Source organism: Myotis myotis, unplaced genomic scaffold (assembly GCF_014108235.1).
Source record: "Myotis myotis isolate mMyoMyo1 unplaced genomic scaffold, mMyoMyo1.p scaffold_m19_p_18, whole genome shotgun sequence".
Classification (NCBI taxonomy): domain Eukaryota; kingdom Metazoa; phylum Chordata; class Mammalia; order Chiroptera; family Vespertilionidae; genus Myotis; species Myotis myotis.
The window spans coordinates 16,952,629-16,973,878 of record NW_023416322.1 but is presented as its reverse complement, the minus strand read 5'-3'; the positions used below and the strand labels follow the sequence as shown (position 1 = coordinate 16,973,878).

General features: G+C 38.0%; 1 protein-coding gene across 1 annotated transcript in view; it reads left to right on the top strand.

The window, feature by feature from the left end:
* HMCN1 (hemicentin 1) overlaps positions 1-21,250 on the top strand; it is a 377,912-nt gene that overhangs the window by 308,345 nt on the left and 48,317 nt on the right. The window contains exons 71-85 of the mRNA XM_036343707.1: positions 1,290-1,426; positions 2,602-2,743; positions 3,980-4,124; positions 4,508-4,635; positions 5,203-5,359; positions 6,909-7,030; positions 7,223-7,387; positions 8,950-9,057; positions 9,478-9,615; positions 9,746-9,880; positions 12,966-13,235; positions 15,672-15,862; positions 18,278-18,491; positions 20,279-20,413; positions 20,804-20,994. Of these exons, the coding sequence (XP_036199600.1) occupies positions 1,290-1,426; positions 2,602-2,743; positions 3,980-4,124; positions 4,508-4,635; positions 5,203-5,359; positions 6,909-7,030; positions 7,223-7,387; positions 8,950-9,057; positions 9,478-9,615; positions 9,746-9,880; positions 12,966-13,235; positions 15,672-15,862; positions 18,278-18,491; positions 20,279-20,413; positions 20,804-20,994 (2,378 nt within the window). The remainder of the gene's footprint in view (positions 1-1,289; positions 1,427-2,601; positions 2,744-3,979; positions 4,125-4,507; positions 4,636-5,202; positions 5,360-6,908; positions 7,031-7,222; positions 7,388-8,949; positions 9,058-9,477; positions 9,616-9,745; positions 9,881-12,965; positions 13,236-15,671; positions 15,863-18,277; positions 18,492-20,278; positions 20,414-20,803; positions 20,995-21,250) is intronic.

Genomic DNA, 21,250 nt, shown 5'->3' with positions numbered 1-21,250 from the left:
TACCCTAATACCTAGTTAGAAGCCATATTTGATGGAACATGAGGCACCTCCACAGTGGATCATAAGATATGATTATGCATTAGGAAATATGTATTTTTCAAATCTGATGCTTATATTTTACTGACCAAATGCTTTTAAGGAATAGTTCATTGGATTTTGTTACTTCTTTTGATCCTGCACAAATAATTCATATTTAAAATCAGAATATAAATTATGATAAAAAGAAAAGTTGTTTAATTCATAATCTTACCACACAAAGATAAGACCATTTTGCATATTAATATTTTGTCACAGAAATGTGGTCACAGAGCAAATAATAGTTAACCTGTTTCTCAATCTCACTTAATGGAATGGTGAATATGTTTTCATGTCAAAAAATATATCTTTATAAAATTACTTTTTTGTAATTGCACAGTATTCCATTTAACGTATGTGCCATCATTTATTTAACCCATTACTTATTTTTGGATATTTAGGTTGTTTTTATATTTAAACCAATATTAGCAACACTGTTATAAACATCCTTGTATATACATGTTGACCTATTTCTTAATTATCTTATTTTGATGAATTCCTGTAAATATCTTGCTTGTTTACACACACACACACACACACATTTAAGGCCAAATTATGTTCTAAAAAGTTGGACCAGTTACACTCTGGCATAGAAATAGGAATTGTTCTTCATGAAAAGGAGCTTTTTAAAAAACTAAGCACATTTTTATCTGATTCTCATAAAATACCTAAGTGACGAGGCAGTGCAAACTGTAGGGCTGGTGTAATACAGGAGTGTCCTCCTCCACCCACCTGCCCTACACACCAGTTCGACCTGCCACTATTGACATGTAAATTGTGTGTTATAATATGTTACATTAAAAAGATAAATTTCTGCATATTAAGAAAAATATATACATTTCTGTATATTTTTATAGACAAACCCTAATTTAGTGGTTTTAAAATCTGATGTTCAGGGAAAATCATTACCAAGCGTATCCTGCACATGGAATCCCTTCTTTGTGCCAGAGTTTCTTTACTTGTTAAATGGTGATGTTAATGTGATTATGTTAGTCATGTGGCTTGGAAGAATTTCATTACTTACTGTATGTAAAAGTATTAAGTAAGTGAAAACACATGCCACTGTTTGTAATCATTTGTACCATAAACTGAATGTTTTATTAATGCCTTTTATTTCACACAGCAGAAGCAATATTTGTTGATTACATATTATAATTCAGATCATTTTACATCTCATTTATTGAAAGCCTGTGGTGTATTTTTCTCACACGCAGTACCCCCTAATATTGCCGGAACTGATGGGTCCCAGGATTTCACTGTGTTACGGAACAGACAAGTGACACTGGAATGCAAATCGGATGCAGTGCCCCCACCTGTAATCACTTGGCTTAAAAATGGAGAACGGTTACAGGTAAGTCTTGGTAACTTCCAAGGATTCATTTTGAGAGAGAGAAAAAATCAGTTGTGGGGTCTTGGCTAGGTAGACAAAACCAAACATCAGGCTACTAGTTTTTCAACATTGCAGGGGTGGGCACAGGGTCCTTGGGTCCGCCTTCTTCTTTTCTCAACTTTAACCTGGGTAGTTAGTAACTAGTTACGGGTCAGAAGATAGGTATTGTGATCCCAGACGCGCCGTAAATTGGCCCAAGCATGTATCTCCTGGAGCCCATGGGTTCACGGGGGATTTGAAGCACTCAGTTGTTTCTGACCTTGAGAGAGAAGAAGCCTTCAGAGTCTCAAAAGAACTGACCTGTCATGCCAGGTCTCTACAGCAACCCTGTTACTAAATCCCCTGGTCCAAACTTGGACCTCACGAGTAACCCCAAGAACCTGTGCAACACCAGGAGTCTGGGACTGGAATCCTTGAAGAACCAAGTTACTGGCTCGCGAAAGCTTCCCATTCTCAGCTTGAGTGGCCTGCCCATCCTTGAGTGGATCACTGTGTCCAGGAGAACTGGGGACATGTGTTATGTCTGCCTTAACCACACTCATAGACATGGTTCTCCTGGGTGTATGTTTTTTTAAATCTATCTTTATTGTTGAAAGTATTACAGATGTCCATTTTTTCCCCACTGACTCCCTCCACCCTGCTCCCACTGCCCCCAGGCCTTCACAGCACTGTTGTCTGTGTTCATGGGTTATGCATATATGCTCTTCTCATGGGTTTTTTGTTTTGTTTTTTGTTAATCCTCACCTGAGGATATTTTTTCCATTGATATGTTAGAGTGAGTGGAAGGGTGGTAGGCAGGGAGAGGGAATGAGAGGGAGGGAAAGAGGGAGAGAGAGAGCAAGAGGAGAAAAAAGAGAAAGCGAGAAACAGATATGAGAGAGACACATCGATTGGTTGCCTCCGCACTTGGGATGGAACGGCAACCCAGGTATGTCTGGGCCAAAGCTCTAACCACTAACAAACACTGGCCAGGATCCTCCTGAGTTTTGATACAGGATAATAGTGGGGGGAGCAGACAACATGTACTGGAAAATAGGCGCTCTACAGTTTACTACAGTGACTGTTGATGTTATAAAGTAACATTTCACTTCCTTGTCCTGACATTTTAATGATATTATTTTACTTGCTGAATCCAGGCAACACCTCGAGTCCGAATCCTATCTGGGGGGAGATACTTGCAAGTGAACAATGCGGACCCAGGTGATACAGCCAATTACACCTGCACTGCCAGCAACATCGCAGGAAAGACTACAAGAGACTTTATTCTCACTGTCAATGGTAAGAAAAATTAATCATTGGTTCACAATTTAAAAATTTAGCGAAGGACATTTGAGTAGGTAATAATCTTTTTAATGAGTATATTAATTCTCATGGTTCCTATTTCTTTAGAAAAAGACAACATGTAGTATTTGTATTGTGGCCATATTCAGACTAACTCAATTTCAAAAAAATTAATTAAAGACATATTACTCTAGCGTAGAGGATAATATGTGCCCAATTGTCATCAGCATATCCTAATGTTTCATGTCATTCAGATCCGAGCCATTCAGGAAGTGAATACACTAAATTTCCAAATGACAAGTGGCCCATTATTTAGTTCACCTTTTTAAAAATATTTTTTTATTGATTTCAGAGAGGAAGGAAGAAGGAGAGAGAGATAGAAACATCAATGATGAGAGAGAATCATTGATCGACTGCCTTTTGCACACCCCCACAACCCAGCATGTGCCCTGACTGGGAATTGAACCCTGACCTCCTGGTCCATAGGGGCCACTCAACCACTGAGCCATGCTGGCCAGATTAGTTCACCTTTATTGATGTTGGTGTTTCAGTATACATGTACTAGACAGAAACCGCCATTGAATTTCAATTTTATCGAACAAAAAATCTTAACACTAAACTTTGCCAAGCTTGAGGAAGATAATACAGACTTCCCACCAGAACAGTCCCTTCGGATTTTTAATGTATGAAACTTTGCAGGATATTAGGTGACCCACACAACTAATATCTCTGCTACTAAAATTAAAATTCAGGTTCCCCATTCCCATATGCATTTGATGATTAATAAAATGCATGCTCTGAGACTTGCATGATTAATCACAGATGTGCTTTTTGTTAAAACAGCCCACTTTCTGTTCTTCATTTAATGTGAAGTGGTGCCAGTGTTAACATTCTCTGACCATTATTTGGCCAAAGAAAAATAAGAAATATCATCTTTAATTTGCATCAGACTAGGGCTGACTTTTATGTAAGCCTCTCTTCTAGAAAGCCAGATTTCACACACCATATAAGGGATTCAACACCCCCTCCCCCATCTACACTTGATTTTTAAACACAAATATCTTGAATAATATTTTAGGAATAAAACCCCGATTCTATTTAGACTAACCTGAATGAACTGTGGGCAAAGTTATAGTTGTGACTCAAAGCTCACCTTGTATTATGGCTTCAAAGTCTTAGTTCAGGCTGCGTTATTAACACAAATGAAGTCTTCCATATGCATCTCTCGTGCAGTTCCTCCAAACATAAAGAGTGGCCCCCAGAGTCTTGTCATTCACCTAAACAAGTCAGCCGTGTTGGAATGCTTTGCTGAAGGTGTGCCAACCCCGAGGATAACGTGGAGAAAGGACGGGGCTGTTCTCTCTGGGAATCACGCAAGGTAACAGCTCTGGAAAGGGGTGAGAACTACTGTAGGAACTGAAATACAGATCCTTAAATCTTTTGCCCAATGCATTATTTTGAACTTGGTATATTAGAATGGGTCTCTTCATCTTAATATGAGAATCAAACTATAGTATTTTAAAAGCGTAATTCCTAAGACTTATATCCAAAACATAACGATGACCACCCTTCCAAGATCACAATCCCATCTGCGGGGCACCTTTGTAGAATATCCCTTGTTTCCACCAGCATGTTGGCAATTTCTGAAGCAGGAAAAAGACCGGAGATGGAGTGAACTAAGTCTTGAAAAGTGCTCTCAGTCAAAATGTGAGTCATCAGAACAGGCTGATTCAGGGGACTTCATTGTGATCCTTCTTGTAGATATTCCATCTTGGAAAATGGATTCCTTCACATCCAGGCAGCACATGTCAGCGATGCTGGGCGATATTTGTGTATGGCTACCAATGTTGCTGGGACCGACCGCAGGCGGATAGACTTACAAGTCCATGGTGAGTACACTTCTATGAACAACATCCAGTCCTTGGGTCACATGTTCTTTGATACCCTAAACCGGTAAGGTCTTAAAGACCTTCATAGCCCTAGCCGGTTGCTCAGTGGTTAGAGCATTAGCCTGCAAACTGAAGGGTCCCGGATTCAATTCCAGGCAAAGGCACGTAGCTCAGGTGCAGGTTTCAATCCCTGGCCCCAATGTGTCTCTCTCACATCGATGTTTCTCTCCCTCTCCTTTCCACTCTGTCTAAAACCACTGGAAAAAATATATCCTCGGGTGAGAATTAACAAAAAAATGAAAAATAAAAAAGTGAAATATACATATTTTTAAAAAGACTTTGCTATCCAAGGCTATTTACATGTATTACACTGTATTATGAACAGGCAAGACCCATGTTTTCTCCTCATTATGAATGGTGCCATCACAACACTATTTAAATGCACACGGTGGTATTGTTTTTGTAACTACGAGGCACGTTGCCAATGGTTAATTTTGCTTGGGCAGAAATACTTCTGACAGCATAGTATTTGCTGAGTGTTTCCCTCTTATTTGGTGACTGTTTTAGTTCCTCCGTCTATTGCTCTGGGCCCTACAAACATCACTGTAACTGTGAATGTTCAAACGACTCTGGCTTGCGAGGCTACTGGCATACCAAAACCATCCATCAGCTGGAGAAAAAACGGGCACCTTCTCAATGTGGATCAAAACCAGAATTCCTACAGGTAAGAAGTAGTTTCATTGAAAAATCCCACCTTCTACTTAGAAAAATATTTAAAAGATAATTAAGATTTATATCTAGCTATGAAGCCAACAAATAACTTGAAGTATGAAGAATTAGCTAGTGTATGGAAAGTATTTCTTTTTTTTATATGGAATTAGTCTTCCAACCCAAAATCTTTTTCTGAATCATTCATGCAACTTTTCTATCTGAAGTCTGTTAGTGAGGTCTACAGGATTAGATTTCTGTTCTGCTGGGGTTTTTTTGTTTGTTTATTTAGCACCTTTGGGCACTTCATAAAGACAAAGGATGATCGCATGATTTAGTACAAAAGAAAAATTATTCTGTAAAAACAATTCAAGTTTTACTTGTCCAATAAAGCTCAAATTTTATACCTTGAAACACAACTTAGGTATTTGGCAGCATGTTTGGAAGGAAAAACAGCATTTTCTCCTTTTTTTTCCCTCTTTACATTTTTCTGGGTTTATTACCCAGAAAACCCATTTTTCCTGGGTTTATTTCTGGGTAATATGGCAGTGTGTTATTTTTAAAGTTTAACATTTAAGTCACTATGAATTTATGATGCTTTAGATGAGCATCAATTAAGTTAACAATTAAGTTAATAGTTATTAAAGGATATGCAATAGTACCTTAAAAAAAAGTTCTCTTTGGAAAGATCTTTGACAAAAATCAATTCTAATGCATCAAGAAATATGAGGCTAGGAGTGTTTCTCTTAAACTGCTGCCCCTCCCCTCTCTTTCTCAGCCTTTGACTCTTTTGACATTGGGCTTTAATGACTTGAGGGTACACACTATCTGAAAAATGTACAATGCCCTTGAATTAAAAAACATGTTAAATATGTTCCCAGTCAGTCCAATTGTTTCTATACTGCCAGTGCACAGTTTGAAGTAAAAAAAAAAAAAAGATATTCTTATTTAGGTTTACTTTAAATAATGTATGCATATTTACTAAGCCTCCTAAACACTTTAATTTCAAATTGGTTGGAAGGAGAAGACATTGATATATGTACTATGCATCTCCAAGGTATCCAACACAGGTAAGGAGACACGTGAAATAGGGAAAGGTACAAGACAGACTGGTAATTTCCCATCTATCAGTGGAAATAACCAAATACCAGCCTGCAAAGTTATTGGTGAGATTTAGAGATGATTGATGTGAAGCATTTGATAAGGTGCCAGGAATGTATTCAGTGCTCAGTAAACAGTGGATCTCATCAGCCTGCTCTTTGCACTATAGTCACTTAGACGGGCATGGCTGATCATGATAGAAGCATCCTGAAAATGCAAGACTCCCCCTTCAGACAGTCCTTCTACCCACCGCTTCCTATAGATGTCAAGGTTGAGGCCTTATTAACCAACTGCCATAGGAACTTCAAGTCTGATACCTAAAGTATCCAGATAAATGATGCTCATTTTAACATGAGAAAAGTTCCATTTCCCTCAGTTCATAACACGGCACCATGTTGAACCAACAGGAAACGTTTGTGTGAACTGATACATAGAATCTCATTGCTTTAAAATCTTTCTTCTAGGCTCCTTTCTTCAGGTTCGCTAGTAATTATTTCCCCTTCCGTGGATGACACTGCCACCTACGAGTGCACTGTGACAAACGATGCTGGAGAGGACAAGAGAACCGTAGATCTCACTGTCCAAGGTAGAGCTGGCTTAATGTGTGGAGTGAAAGTTATGCTGACATCATTCATCCTCACAAGGGGGCTTCCTTTTCCTCTCACTTAACATTTCCTTTCAGTGTAGAAAGAGAAAAAATGTATGATAACACTTTGGAAATCTGTAAGCGTTGGAAACATGGCGTTTCCTTTTATGTGTGTTATTATTGTTGTTTTAGTTCCACCTTCCATAGCTGATGAGCCTACGGACCTCCTGGTAACCAGACACACCCCAACAATCATTACCTGCGCTGCGTCAGGAGTTCCATTTCCCTCAATTCACTGGATGAAAAATGGTATAAGACTGCTTCCCAGGGGAGATGGCTACAGAATTCAGTCCTCAGGTAAGATCAAGTTCCGTGATTGCACAGTTGTTGATTGCAGTCATTATGAATGGATGGCCTCACCTGGCTTTTTTTGCACCAAAATAAAAGAATAAATTACATCTACATTTCTGGAATTAGGCAGCTGGAAAATAATTCAGTGAGAGCTTGAAGGGGACCTAGGGAAAGGAAGAGAGAAAAAGTATAAAAACAAAATAACAATATCTAAGACTGATCTGAATATAATAAGCATGATCACTGGGATTTTATGGGCATATTCACTAAACCTAAGGTTGAACAAATTCACTGGTTGACTTTGAGTGAACCGCATTTCTTTCATTGGCCAAATAGAATGTCTATTTATTTAAAGAACATTTAGTGCCTAAAATAAACTACATACACCATGTAGTTTTGGATGATAAAACCAATATGGGGTTATTGCTTTCAATTTATAATTTAGCAGGTAAGGCTGGATGATAAATGCTGTAATGGATAATTTTTGAGGGTGGTAGCCAATATTTATAAAAGTTAAGTATTAAAAACCTATAGTATTGAAGAGAGAGAAAAATAATTCACTTATATGCAAGTATAGGTGGTTCACTTTGGTGTTTCTGAAAAGCTCATCCTGCATCGGGAAGGTGCACTGGGGATAAAATATAGCAACAACTAGCATCCAGGGGCTTTATGATTGTGTGCATATTATTCTAAAAGAATTTGTTTATTTCGTCACTAGAAGGGAAATAATGGAAGGTTTATTCTTGGGGTGGAACTTGGCTTTCAAAGCAAAGTATTTCGCTGTCTCAGAAACCCATAGAGGTTCATAACAATTAACATCGTAAAATATACATTAACTATCCATCAGCACAAAGTATCGTGCTAAAAAACAAGTTTAGAACTTCCTTATAATGTTAAACAGAGTTACCACATGACTCAGCAACTCCATTCCTAGGTATCTACTCAAATGAAAACATGTGTCCACACAAATACTTGTTTGCAAATGTTCATACAGTATAATTCATAATAGCCAAAAGTAGAAACAATTCATTTGTCCACCACCTGGTAAATGTGTATAAATCCATGCAATGGAATTCTATTTAGTAATAAAAATGGAACAAAAAGATTGACACATGCTACAACAGGTGAAACTCAAAAACTGTGCTCACAGTAAAAGATGTCAGACACAAAAGACTTCTGTATGAGTCCATCTGTATGAAATGTTCCAAAAAGGCAAATATATAGACAGAAAGTAGAGTAGTGGTCGCCTAGGGCTGGGTTGGGAGTAGGAGTGACTGTAAATGGGATGAAATTTCTTTTTAGGAAAATGGAAATATTCTAACATTCGATTATGATAAATATACTAAAATTTTTGAATTGTACATCTAAGTGGGTGAATTTTATGATATGTAAAGGTTGCCTCAATGAAGTTGTTAATAATGATTTTAAATGTACTTTGCCAGGCACTTCAGGGGGTACAAGTATGAAGATAAGCCAAGCACCACTGTGCTATGGGGATGAGAACCATCATTTATCGAACCAGAAATACAGGGATGCCCTGTGCATGAAAACTTTTTTTTTCTTTTTAGGAGCAATTGAAGTATTTGCCACTGAATTGAGCCATGCGGGAAGATACACTTGCGTCGCCAGGAACGCGGCTGGTTCTGCACATCGACACGTGACCCTTCGTGTCCAGGGTATGGAAGACCATTGACTCGTTAAAAACTTGACATTGGCTTTTTGTTTTGTTTTGCCGTGTTTATTCTAGAGCTGTGAACCACAGTAATATGTTGAGGATAAGAAAGCCTGGTAGGTCGTCTTCAATAGACTAAAGAAGACACACAGATAATAAACCCCACAGAACAATTCCCAAGTTATTTTTCTTCTTGAGTCTTTATAACCTGTTCCTGTTTCTGGTCTTTTAATGGAAACTGGCTACAGTAGCAGCAAGACTTAAAAAAAAAATGTAATGTGGCCAATATTCACTTTTCCCTGGGACAGTCAAATCATTGCAGTTTTGGAATTATGAATCTGGGCACGTTTAACCTCATGGCTACTATAGACTTTTCTGCCACCAATGAATGGTATTGTTTATTTCTGTTGATTGGTTCTTCTAGAGCCTCCAGCCATTCATCCTCAGCCAAGTGAACTGGACGTCATTCTAAACAATCCCATTCTGTTACCATGTGAAGCCACAGGGACACCCAGTCCTTTCATTACTTGGCAAAAAGAAGGCATCAATGTCATCACTTCAGGTACCTCCCACAGTTTCTATCAAGAAAACCGTGGCTAGACGGTGCTTTCTGATTCAAAAGTCAGTGTCATTTTTTTTTTTTTCATGAAAATAAAAATTCTTCTCACTCCGCTTTCCTTCCTGTGATGTAGGCAACGGCCATGCCGTTCTTCCTGGTGGAGGCTTGCAGATCTCCAGAGCCGTGAAAGAGGATGCCGGCTCTTACATGTGCGTGGCTCAGAATCCAGCTGGTACAGCCTTGGGCAAAATCAAGTTAAATGTTCAAGGTACCCAAATCACAAATCCATATGTCTTCATTGCACAGCTACTGTAACCATGAATACCAAAATTCATGTCTAAAATAGTTGTTAACTCTCTTAGTTTATGTTATCTATGACCCTTATGAAGAAAAAAATTGTATGTTTTGGGAGGGGTTTTTTTTGGCATTGTTTGTATAAGAAAACTAAGGCCTCTCATCATATTTTGATCTTCTGTGAACGGCAGTTTGGGACTCTGTTTCATTGAAGGTGATTTTTAAAGCCATTCTCTCCATAATTGAAACATTAGCTTACAATATCCACCTAAAAACATATTATAATAGCAGTTAAACCAAGTTGATGGGAAGAAAATGGTTCTCAAGACAAAATGTTCTTTTTCCACATTTAACTCAAATTTTCTTGATATAATGTTCATATCCTATGCATTGCTGTTGTGAATTAAGTGCACTGAAAATAGGTTCTGAGCCACTGAGTTTTCTGATTTTGCATTTCCTTATAGCGTGATTTTTTTTTTTTATGATGAATTAATTACTATAGTAAAGCTCACTTCCCTGCAGATTGTAAATCTAATTTCTTTGTCTTTTTCAACAAATATTTATTGGGATAATAAGTGGAAATACATTGAACATTACAGACATGATTCTTCCCTTATAGTATGGAAAAGAAGAAAACTACCAAATAAATAAAATAATTATAAATTCTGATATATGCCATTCAGAAGGAAAAACCAACGGCTGAGATGGAGACTAATGGGGAAACGGGGACCCCTTCAGCGGTTAAAGTGCTTTGTTTGAGGAGGTCCCATGTGAGCTGAGACTTGGTTGATGAGCTAGGGTGAGGCTGTAAGGTGGCGGAGTGTCTGAAAGAGGACAGCATGTGCAACGGCCCAAAGACCGGAAAGAGTAAGAAGCAGCATGCCCGTGTGGCTAGCCAGTGATGAGTGAGGGGGAGGCTGGCAAACGTGAGGGCGGTCAGAAAAGAAGGCAGGGCCAGTGCATGGAGGGCCGAAGGACCGAAGGAAGGTTAGATTTCCTTGTCTGTGCATTGGGAAGCCTTTAACCAGAACTCTGATTTGGTTTTAGGATGATCTCTTTCGCCGCTATGCAGCTAACAGTTTAGAGAAAAGGCAAAACTAGAGCTGGAAGAGCTATTAACGTCATCCTGGCAGGGTACCATGGTCTGGCCAGGAGTGGGGAGTTTCAAGGGTTAATGAAAAAAAGTAATGGCTTGAGAATATGTATGGAGGTGTAATTGCCATGATTGCTGATAAATCAGATTTGAGAGGTTAGGAAAAGAGAAAAATCACTGGGCTTTGGGCTTGAGCTGCTGAGTGATGATTGCGCCACGGGGAATGCAAGGAAGGAACTGGTAGGAGAAAGGAAACCAGGATTTGTGCTTAATCATGTTAAATGTGGGAAACTATTCAAAATCCTAGCAATGTCAAGTAGAGAGATATGAATATTTATGAATTCAGGACTCATGGGAGAAATATAAGATATCAATGAGGAAGTAGCAATTATATTTTAATTCACAAGATTGGTTGAGAATTTGCATAGAAAAGAGCTAAGGACAAAGCCCCCTGGGACACTGCATTGTTTAGGGGTCCCAGAAAGGAGAAGACACTGGAAAATATAAAAAGGAGAGGGCAGAGGAGTCAGACGAGAACGAGACTGAGGCCAGGAGAGGAGAGTGAGTGGACAGCTTTGTTGAATGAAAGTGAGAGGTCATGTAGGGTAAGGACCAAGAAATACTTCATTGGTCTTGACAATACAGAGGTCATGGAAAAGAACAGTTCCAGACTGAGGGGTTTTTGTTTTGTTTTGTTTTTACCAATTGATTAAAATTATCGATATGAGCAATTATGGGACAAAAAAACACATTAAACAACTAAGAGCATTTCAACATCCCAAAAGCAGCTAGAGATCATTGTGTACTCTAGAGACGGGAACAATTCTGAATACAGCTGCTCCTTGCTGATACAGTATGTAATTGCAAGCACGGATTCAACCGGATAATTTTGGTTGGTAAAAATAATTATAACATGCTTATTCGTATTTTTTCACAACATGGAGATTTTATTTCACTCATCACCTTTAGCGTAGCCTAAGATTTGGTCTCGACATAGTTGACCATTTCTCCGTAGCCTCTGGAGATGTGGAAGATAGTCCTAGGCCCCCCCGGGTCTTGCCATGCACGGAGGGTCTTACTTGGAAGAGTGGAGTTCTCAGAGATCTCGTTTCTGATTTCATTTCTTCATCAGCCTGTGGTAACAATGAATATTGTTGGTCTTGTCTCTCAAGCTTTTTTGAACTGGTGGTGGATATTTCAGAGGATTTTTTTTTTTTTTTAATTTTCCATCATGGCTGTCTCTGCAACTTGTCACCGTCTCTGGCCTTGAAGGTGGGGAGGCCATCCTCTTCCTCTCCTTCCTTTGTCCTGTGCTTGTGGTTGGTTGTTCTCTCATACTAATTTAAGCTGTCTTTAAGTCTCAATAGAATACCCAGACCAATACCTAATGGCAATCAAACTATTGTAAACACTAGGAGGGAGAAGTCCTTATCATCAGCCCTTCCATAATTTTCTGAAGAAGTGGGAAAAGTTTTATCTATACAGGTTTTTTTCCATGTCCCATTCATTTATTTATTCATTCATTCAAGTAATACTTCATTAAATTTGGCCACTGTATATGAGACACCATACTTAAGCACCATAGAAAATGCATAAATAGAGAGCAGTTAAATAATTTCCAAACTTTGAAGGGGTCTGTTTTGAAAACTTAAATAGCTGAAGTGAATCACACAATACATGCATGTTAAAGAAGTGCCTATCAACACCGCCTAAATTTTCTAGACATGGAATTCCTTGGGAATATATGTTTTTATCCTTATTTAAAGTTGGTTGTTGTTGACATTTGTTAACTCTATAAAGAATACTTTTCTGAAATGAGGTCAGTGAAAACAAACTTGACCCTTTGATGATATGCTAAAGTCAGGATTTTATTATCTCTGAGACTTCACTTTGCTAGGGGAGTACTAGAGTGTATGAATGGTACATTCATACTTTTAAGATGAAACTTGAACTTTGTGTCTTTTAGTTCCTCCTGTCATCAGCGTCCATCCAAAGGAATATATCATTGCTGTGGATAAGCCTGTCACACTACCTTGTGAGGCCGACGGCCTCCCACTGCCTGACATCACGTGGCATAAAGGTGGCCATGCCATTGTGGAATCAGTCCGCCAGCGCACCCTCAGCTCTGGGGCTTTGCAGATAGCCTTTGCTCAGCCGGAGGACGCCGGCCAGTACACATGCATGGCAGCCAACGTGGCAGGATCTAGCAGCTCGAGCACCAAGCTCACTGTCCACGGTACGTGGTTTCACATAAATTATTTCAATCTACAACATTCCCGTGGCAAAGAGAAAAGGCCCCTAAGAAAACATCCGATGGAAATAAAAACCATGCAAAACCAATAGTTCTTAATGTAGAGGGGTGTGTGTGTGTGTGCGCGCGCGCTGCAGGTACACTTGCCCTTCAAATCTGTTTTCTGTAGGCATTTATTTGCATGTGAGAAAGAGATACTTTATTAATAATGTGTCCAGGATAGTTAATATGCTGCCAGTGATCCCCTCATATTGTGATTACTGAGATCTGTACTTTGGCTTACGAGATGTCCATTTGTGTTTGCGACTCTTCTGCTTCACTTCTCAAGTCGAAAGTCATCTCCAAACTAATCACCACGATCTACAGTATAAATATAGTGTGAACCCGATGAGAATTGGAGATCTATTTGATTCATTATTTTAAAGTAGCAAAATATTTACAGGTATAGTTTTTGTATCAGGAAAAAGGTACCACATTTTCCTTTGTATTCAAATGACAATATCTAAAGATCAGTATTGGAATATTTTAGTTGTTAACATATAAGACTCATGATAGATTAACTATTAATTTTAGTGGTAGGAAACAGTGAGCAAATCAAACTGTTTCTAACTACTATTTCCAGAACTATTATTAGTACTGGTAATATTAGTATTGCTAATAGTAGTTACTCTTGTTTTAATAATGAGTTTCTGCTTTTTTTTTTCAAAAGTTTGTGAAAGCTATTTTTATTTTTCAGCTGTATTTGAATTTCCTACAGCTTCATTGTTACAGTAAAAGTTCAAGTGAAATCACTTTTAATTGATAAATGAATAATTTAGCCAAAACAAAAAAATTACCATTATGAGTTTTCTACATTTCTTTCCAAAGAAATATATTGCTTTCGGTTCATACATTTGATCTAATCAATATATATATATATATATATATTAGCCCCTTAATAAATAGGGAACTAATAAATAAACAACACTCCTTATTTTTTCGTATTTGTAGAAAACTTACCAAAATTTACCAGATATTAAACAATGAAGAAATCATTAAGATTTTAAAACACATGCCACAGTTCCTGCCCACAAAGCTGGACACCTGTAATGAACTCGTAATGCCAAAACCTCAACCCCAAGCAAATTACAAAATACCATTCTAACTAACAAGTGGGTTCAATAATATGTTTTTATTTTTAGATTATTTAGAAAATAATAAAAATACGGACGGTGTATATCAAAATGCCTGGTGTGTGGCCAAAAGGAAACTGAAATATAAAGGCATAGCCTCAAATTATCCATTTTGAAAAAGAATGAATTGAAGTAAATGTACTAATGTTGGAACTCTATAACAAGTAACAAAATAAATAACTCCAAAGAAACCCGTGTAAAGGAGATAATAAAAATACAGCATGATTCAATAAAAAATGAATTGAATATTTATGATGTACCATTAAACAAAATAGGTTCTTATGTTTTTTCATATTTCTAATGTTTATGCATATATTCATTCAATCATGTTTGTATATTTTCTCATATAATTATAAAAAGGATGAAAAATTGGAGTTTACACAATAGCTTTACTTTTACTGAGACCAACTGTTGTCTGTCACTTTTTAAAGGGTATTATAATGGATCCATTTCTCACTGATGTATTTGAATAATTTCAAAGTTCATTGTTTTGGGAGGGAAGATATTTTTACTTTTTGATCCAAATATTCTTAAAACTGTAAAGACTTTTTCCTTTAGAATATCTTAGTTCTATATCCACTGAAGTATTTTATTAGTAGACCGAAACATTCAATTTATCTTTATTGCCAAAATTCTAGTTCAAAAAGTTGAGGCACAGGAAATATTTGGTATCACAATGCACAGAGTGATGAAATCACTATAAATTTCCTTTGTGACAGTATAAAACTTGAATTAAATGTCTTGACCTGCTTTTACTTGCGTCTGTTGTAATGCGTGAAATACGGCAATAATTTATTTTTTCTTTAGCATTTTGTGATAGTCAGTATGGGGCAGTGTGTTACAGTGTTTAAACGGGTAACTTTCATTAGTTCATTATCACAATATGTCTCTGATACAAATCCAGCAGTTTACAACAATAGAAGCATGTTTGGTGTTTGTTTTACTTCACTGCAAAAGGAAAAGAAACTCAAGAAAGTCAAATAAAATGTAAAGATTTTCAACCCTGCCCTAAGTCATTTGCCCTGAAACTGTAAAATACTCAATAAGTTAAAATTCATGACAGTTCTTGCTAGCATCAAAAGTGTTGATTGGTTTTATAGTAACAAACAAATCAATATCTTAATAGATTTTTTTAGTATTTCTAGCAAATTTACCTTCCAAAGACTCTTTGTTGTGCTAATTTTCAATGTAAAAAATATATTATTGAACTCAACATCCTGAATGACCATCTATTTTAAACTCTTCGTAGTGCCACCCAAAATTCGAAATACAGAAGTATACTACACGGTCAGTGAGAATTCACAGGCTGTTTTTCCATGCGTGGCTGATGGAATCCCTACACCCGCAATTCACTGGAAAAAAGACAATGTTCCTTTAGCCAATTTGTTAGGAAAATACACTGTTGAACCCTATGGAGAACTCATTCTGGAGAATGTTGTGGTAAGTGTAACAGACATGAATAGTACAGTGAGCCAGATTTATCTTCTTACTTTCAATAGCTTAACTTAGAGATAGGGTTTTTAATAATGAAAGAAAAATACTCTTATAAATTCAATTTATAAAATTAATTTTACACTTATTTTATGTCCCAGGTCTGAGACTAGTATTAAACAGATAGTAGGAACTCATGAATGCCCTCCTAAAATTGTTACTTTATTTTTTATGAAAATACTTTCTCAGAAAAAAATTCTAAGTGTCTTTGTTATATTCCATACTTATAACCATGTATGGAAACAATTAGGAGAATGGAGATGTAAGAAAGTCTGATATGCTATTAAACAAGTATAAGAAAACAGTTTTCTGGCTCTTTCAAGGTTTTTAAATAACCCTTTCTAATCATTGACAAGGAAACTAAAGTCTTAGGGATCTATGCACGCTGAGGTTTTTTTCCTATTCTCAGGTGGGACCTCATCCGTCTGCAGAATCGTAGCTATCAGAAGCATCTCGGTTTTTCACTGGTTGTCCCCTTGAGGAGGAATATATTCAAATGATAAAGTTGATCCCATTTACTTTATATGAATCAGACCCCTGGGATTACCAGGTATATAGCCCTAGTGGTAGGCTAGGTCAGTAGGCCCTAACTCAATCACATGTGCCAGCAAAAGTCTCATTTCAAATCTAAAGATCCTTCAGTAGTAAGATGGATCATTATTTTATGTGCCACTAAGAAAAAAAAATGTAAACAAGGAAACTAGAGCAGATGACCAGTTTTTAAGTTGTATTCCAATTTCAGAGAGATTAAAAGTTAAGGTAGAACAGGAAGGGGGAAAGGGAAATTGGGAGTTCAGTTTTAGGCATCCAAGCAGAGAGCTGAAATGAGAAGTTCAGTATAGTTGGAATGTAGAGAGATCTGAGCTGGAAATACTGGCACTCATATAGAGGGGTATTTTAAGCCATACGTCCGTATGAGTGCGCCAAGGAACTGAGTGCAGATGAAGAAGAAAAGAGGGCCAATGACTGGGACCCTTCACATGGCAACATTAAGATGTAATGTTGAGGGGAAGTCAGCAAGAGGAGATGGAAAATGAGCAACCAGTGAGACAGGAAGAACACCAGGGGAGTTGGGTAGCCAGGAGGCCAAGTGAAGACATGGCCTCAAAGAGAAGGGAGGCATAGTTTTTTCACATGCCACCCATAAATCCAGTAAGATAGTTATCGGTGGGGTGTTCTCTGTGTCCCCACCTGTTGCTGGTGGAAGTGGGCTTCTTGGGGTGCCACAGGAATAAGGGTTTCCTGAGGCCTCCACCAGAAGACGAGGTATTGTGGAAGGTTTTATTTCTGTGGAATGAAACCCCGGAATTTCCAAGGTCCCTTCTCACTCCATCCTGCCCAAGGAAGAGTCCCATTGTATCTTCCACAGAGCGAGGATTAAAGCCAGGGCCCAGAGTTTCCACTCCATATTTGCACAGTCCAGTCTAGCATCAGGCTAGCTTAGCTTGTGTTCCCAGCTGCAGTCCATTGTGTGGGGGCTGCATGGCCATAGACCATGCAGCCTCTAGGGCCACATGGCAGGCTAGCACATGGACGAGTGCAAGGAAGCAGGAGAGAAGCGAGGAGCAAGAGAATGAACTGCTTTATCGGGGGATTTTACCCTTTCTAAGATTTTACGGGCTTGCAGTGGCTCCACCCCCTTTAGCCAATTACCCTGGTATGTTTTTTCTAGGTTAGAATGACAGACAAGCACCTTTCCTACTTCGCTATGGATGCATCCATTTCCCCTTTGTCTGGTCTCTTCCCCAGTGATCTTCAGGGAAGGGACTGGTGGAAGTGTAAAACTGCAGCTTCCTGGTAAAGCTGCCCAGATGACTAGGCTTATAAAGTCTGGCCTCCCCTTGGTTCCTTTCCTGATATTAAGAACTAGCTAGTTACGATGGTAAGATGCGTGCCAAGAACTGGCAGTTGGATTTAGCAAGTGAAACTTCAGAATTGCAGGTAATACTGCCCCTCCTCTTGTTATTTCCTTTAAAAAGTTGGTAGTCTTTGGTGCCACATTACCCAGAGCGCCAACTCTACTGTCGAGACACAACCAGTCTTTAGAGTTACTTGTTCTGTGTTTGCACAATGCAGAGAAGTACACCAGCTGTTTGATAAACGTTAGAATCTAAAGTTTTGTGAGCTCTTAGGATCATAAAATGCTAGAGTTCTATAAGGTACAGGCTTTTGTTTAAATTCGTATACATATTAATTTATGTTATGCCAAAAGCTAGATAGATGGGGCAGACTACAAGATAGAAATTTAAACTGTCTTTATATAAGAATGCTCCTTTGGGGACCAAGCTGTGCAAGTTTATGTATTTTGTCTAATGCGATGTGAGACTATGTAATTTTAAGCGCTATGACTTTTCTTTCTTTAAGCTGGAGGATTCTGGCACCTATACCTGTGTTGCAAACAACGCTGCAGGTGAAGACACACACACTGTCAGCCTGACTGTACATGTTCTCCCCACTTTCACTGAACTTCCTGGTGATGTGTCATTAAATAAAGGAGAAAAGCTACGATTAAGCTGTAAAGCAACTGGTATTCCACTGCCCAAGTTAACATGGACCTTCAACAACAATATTATCCCAGGTTGGTAATTTAATTCTTCAGAAGAGAAGAAATATGCCCGCAAAGAACTCTAATCCAATCTTCATTCCTTTAGCTATGGGAATTGATTGAAAGTTACATGAGGAATTGATTGCTCGCCCAGGCTGATGTGGCTCATTTGGTTGGGCATCATCCCATGCACTGAAAGGTTGCCAGTTCAATTCCTGGTTGGGGCACATGCCCGAGTTGCAGGCTGGATCCTTGAGGGGGGCATGCAAGAGGCAGCCAATCAATGTTTCATTCTCACATCAATGTTTCTCTCTCTCCCTCTCCTTCCTTCTCTCTCTCTCTCTCTCTGAAAAAATCAAAACAGAAAATGATTTAAAAAAGAATTGATTGCTCCACGTTCTGTAAAATGTGTAACGTGGTCTGGATTTTCACCTGTACCTCGTATATTATATTCTTGCCATTCTTTCGAAAGGATAAGTTGGTCACAGGACCATATATTGCAGGACATAAGTAGATATTTTTAACCTAAAAATAATCTGTCTCCCCCAGGAGAAAAGTGTATTGTAAATACTGGCACCTAAATTTATCCCCACCGGATCGCCTTCATCATTGATAAATGAATTAAGTTGGCTACCATTAGAGTCTTAATTTTACAGAGAACTTGGCTTCTCACCGTATGCATTAATCTCTATTACAGTGTAGATTGATTATGTAGAAATTTCTAGTCAATATGTGCACTACATATTAAGGTAGTTAGTGCCTGGAACTCAAGAGCTGGGACGACAAATATCTCCTTCTTTGTTAGGCTTTCTTATGAGCATAAAGACGGTGCCGTAATAAAACTTGTCCAAAACTGAGTTCTGAAATCCTGCACTATTAGAGTTTAATAAATATCTTTCTAGAAATGTAGTAATAAACCTTAGATCTTTCTGTTACAAATATTTACGTTAATGACTGGAATTCATCAACTGTATTACATTAATAATAATAGTATATGTCACTAAAGGAAAATAACGTACAAAAATATCTTAAGTACTATTTTCTGGAGGTGTAGTACTTATTTAGCTTTAAATTTTAAAGCCTAAATTTTCACTGAATGTTCAGCAGTATGAAATTTTAAAAGGTAGTTTGAGTGGGAAAATCATGCAAGATAAATATATACTTAATATAATTAGATATTGGCTGGTCTAATCAGAATCTTATTTAGTATCAGTTGCTTTAGGATTAACCTTATAGTGTACTCCAAATGTTATAACTACCTTTGTAAGTATTTATATCACCACTGATTATGGAGAAGTTTAAATTATTACAAATTTAATCATGTTGTCATTACCAAACTGGTGTACTTCTTCCTGGTATACAGACATTCCCTCTGACCTGCCAAGTCAGTTGAATTGTAACTGAAAAAAATTTCATGTTTTTGATGGAAATTGTTTGGGAGGAAAAGTGGTGGTGAGATAAATTAAATGGAAAATGGCATATTTCTGAGTGAAAGATTTTTGAAACCCAGAGAGAGTATGAACCAGATTTAGGAGACACTTGGAGATGAAAGGTGTATTTTCAATCTAAAATAATTTTTAAAACGTTTGTTTTCACTCTCTTTTCCTGCTTTTCATTCTTCAAACAAGCATCTGTAGACAGAGCAAATAGCCCAGAGGAAGGGATCTGTGGGAAGGACTCTCTTCTCCAAGGTCATGATGAGGTCTCGGGTACCATTGCTGACTAACACATAAATCTAACCTGCAAATACGGAGCTGTTGTGATTGTCTTCCTAGGTTACTGAGAGGCATTTGTGCTGTTCCCTAACTTGTTTCTCTCAGCCCACTTTGACAGTGTCAACGGACACAGTGAACTTGTTATTGAAAGGGTTTCCAAAGAGGATTCGGGTACTTACGTGTGCACTGCCGAGAACAGCATGGGTGTTGTGAAGGCAGTTGGATTTGTTTATGTGAAAGGTAGGTAGGGGGGTGCTCTATTTTTTATTCATAATTTACTTTTAATAAGTGGTTTGCATTTTCCTTTCTTATTATGTAGTAATACACCATACCTTCAGTTTGTTAATCCATTTAGTCCTAATTCACAGATATGCAAATTCATAAGAAATAGAAGATTTTGAACATGCAACTCAAAGTAGGTAAACAGTAAGTAAGGAGATCATTTGGCACAAAGTATAACCATCTGAAACTGGTGAGATTGTCCAGTTGATTAGCATGAGCCGTTGATTTTGGAAAATTCATGGGGTTTGAAAGTGGCTGTACCCTTCACTAAATGACCTTTCTAAATAGCTCAACATCACAATGATCAGAGCTTCCTTTTACTTACACTTGCCTTGTGTTTTTTCCCAGAACCTCCAGTCTTCAAAGGTGATTACCCTTCTAATTGGATTGAACCACTTGGCGGAAATGCAATTCTGAACTGTGAGGTCAAAGGCGATCCTGCCCCAACCATCCAGTGGAGCAGAAAGGGGGTGGATATTGAAATTAACCACAGAATCCACCAGCTTGGCAATGGCTCCCTGGCCATTTATGGCACCGTAGTAAGTCGCACTGGAATTGTTGATCAACTGCCACAATGGATGCCTTTCTATAGGTGCCATGGATGGGAAAAGTTTCTCCTGCATTTTTATTTAAATTGTAAAATCTGAATCAATGGGTTGTTATAAAAAAACTGAAACAATGGTTCAAAGCTATTCTTTTTAGGCCTTTCGAAGAAGTATGAGCCATAAAATAATTTTTCTGCTTTGTTCTTGATCATTGGCCTATTAGTTAGCAACAGTAGAACAGGAAATTGAA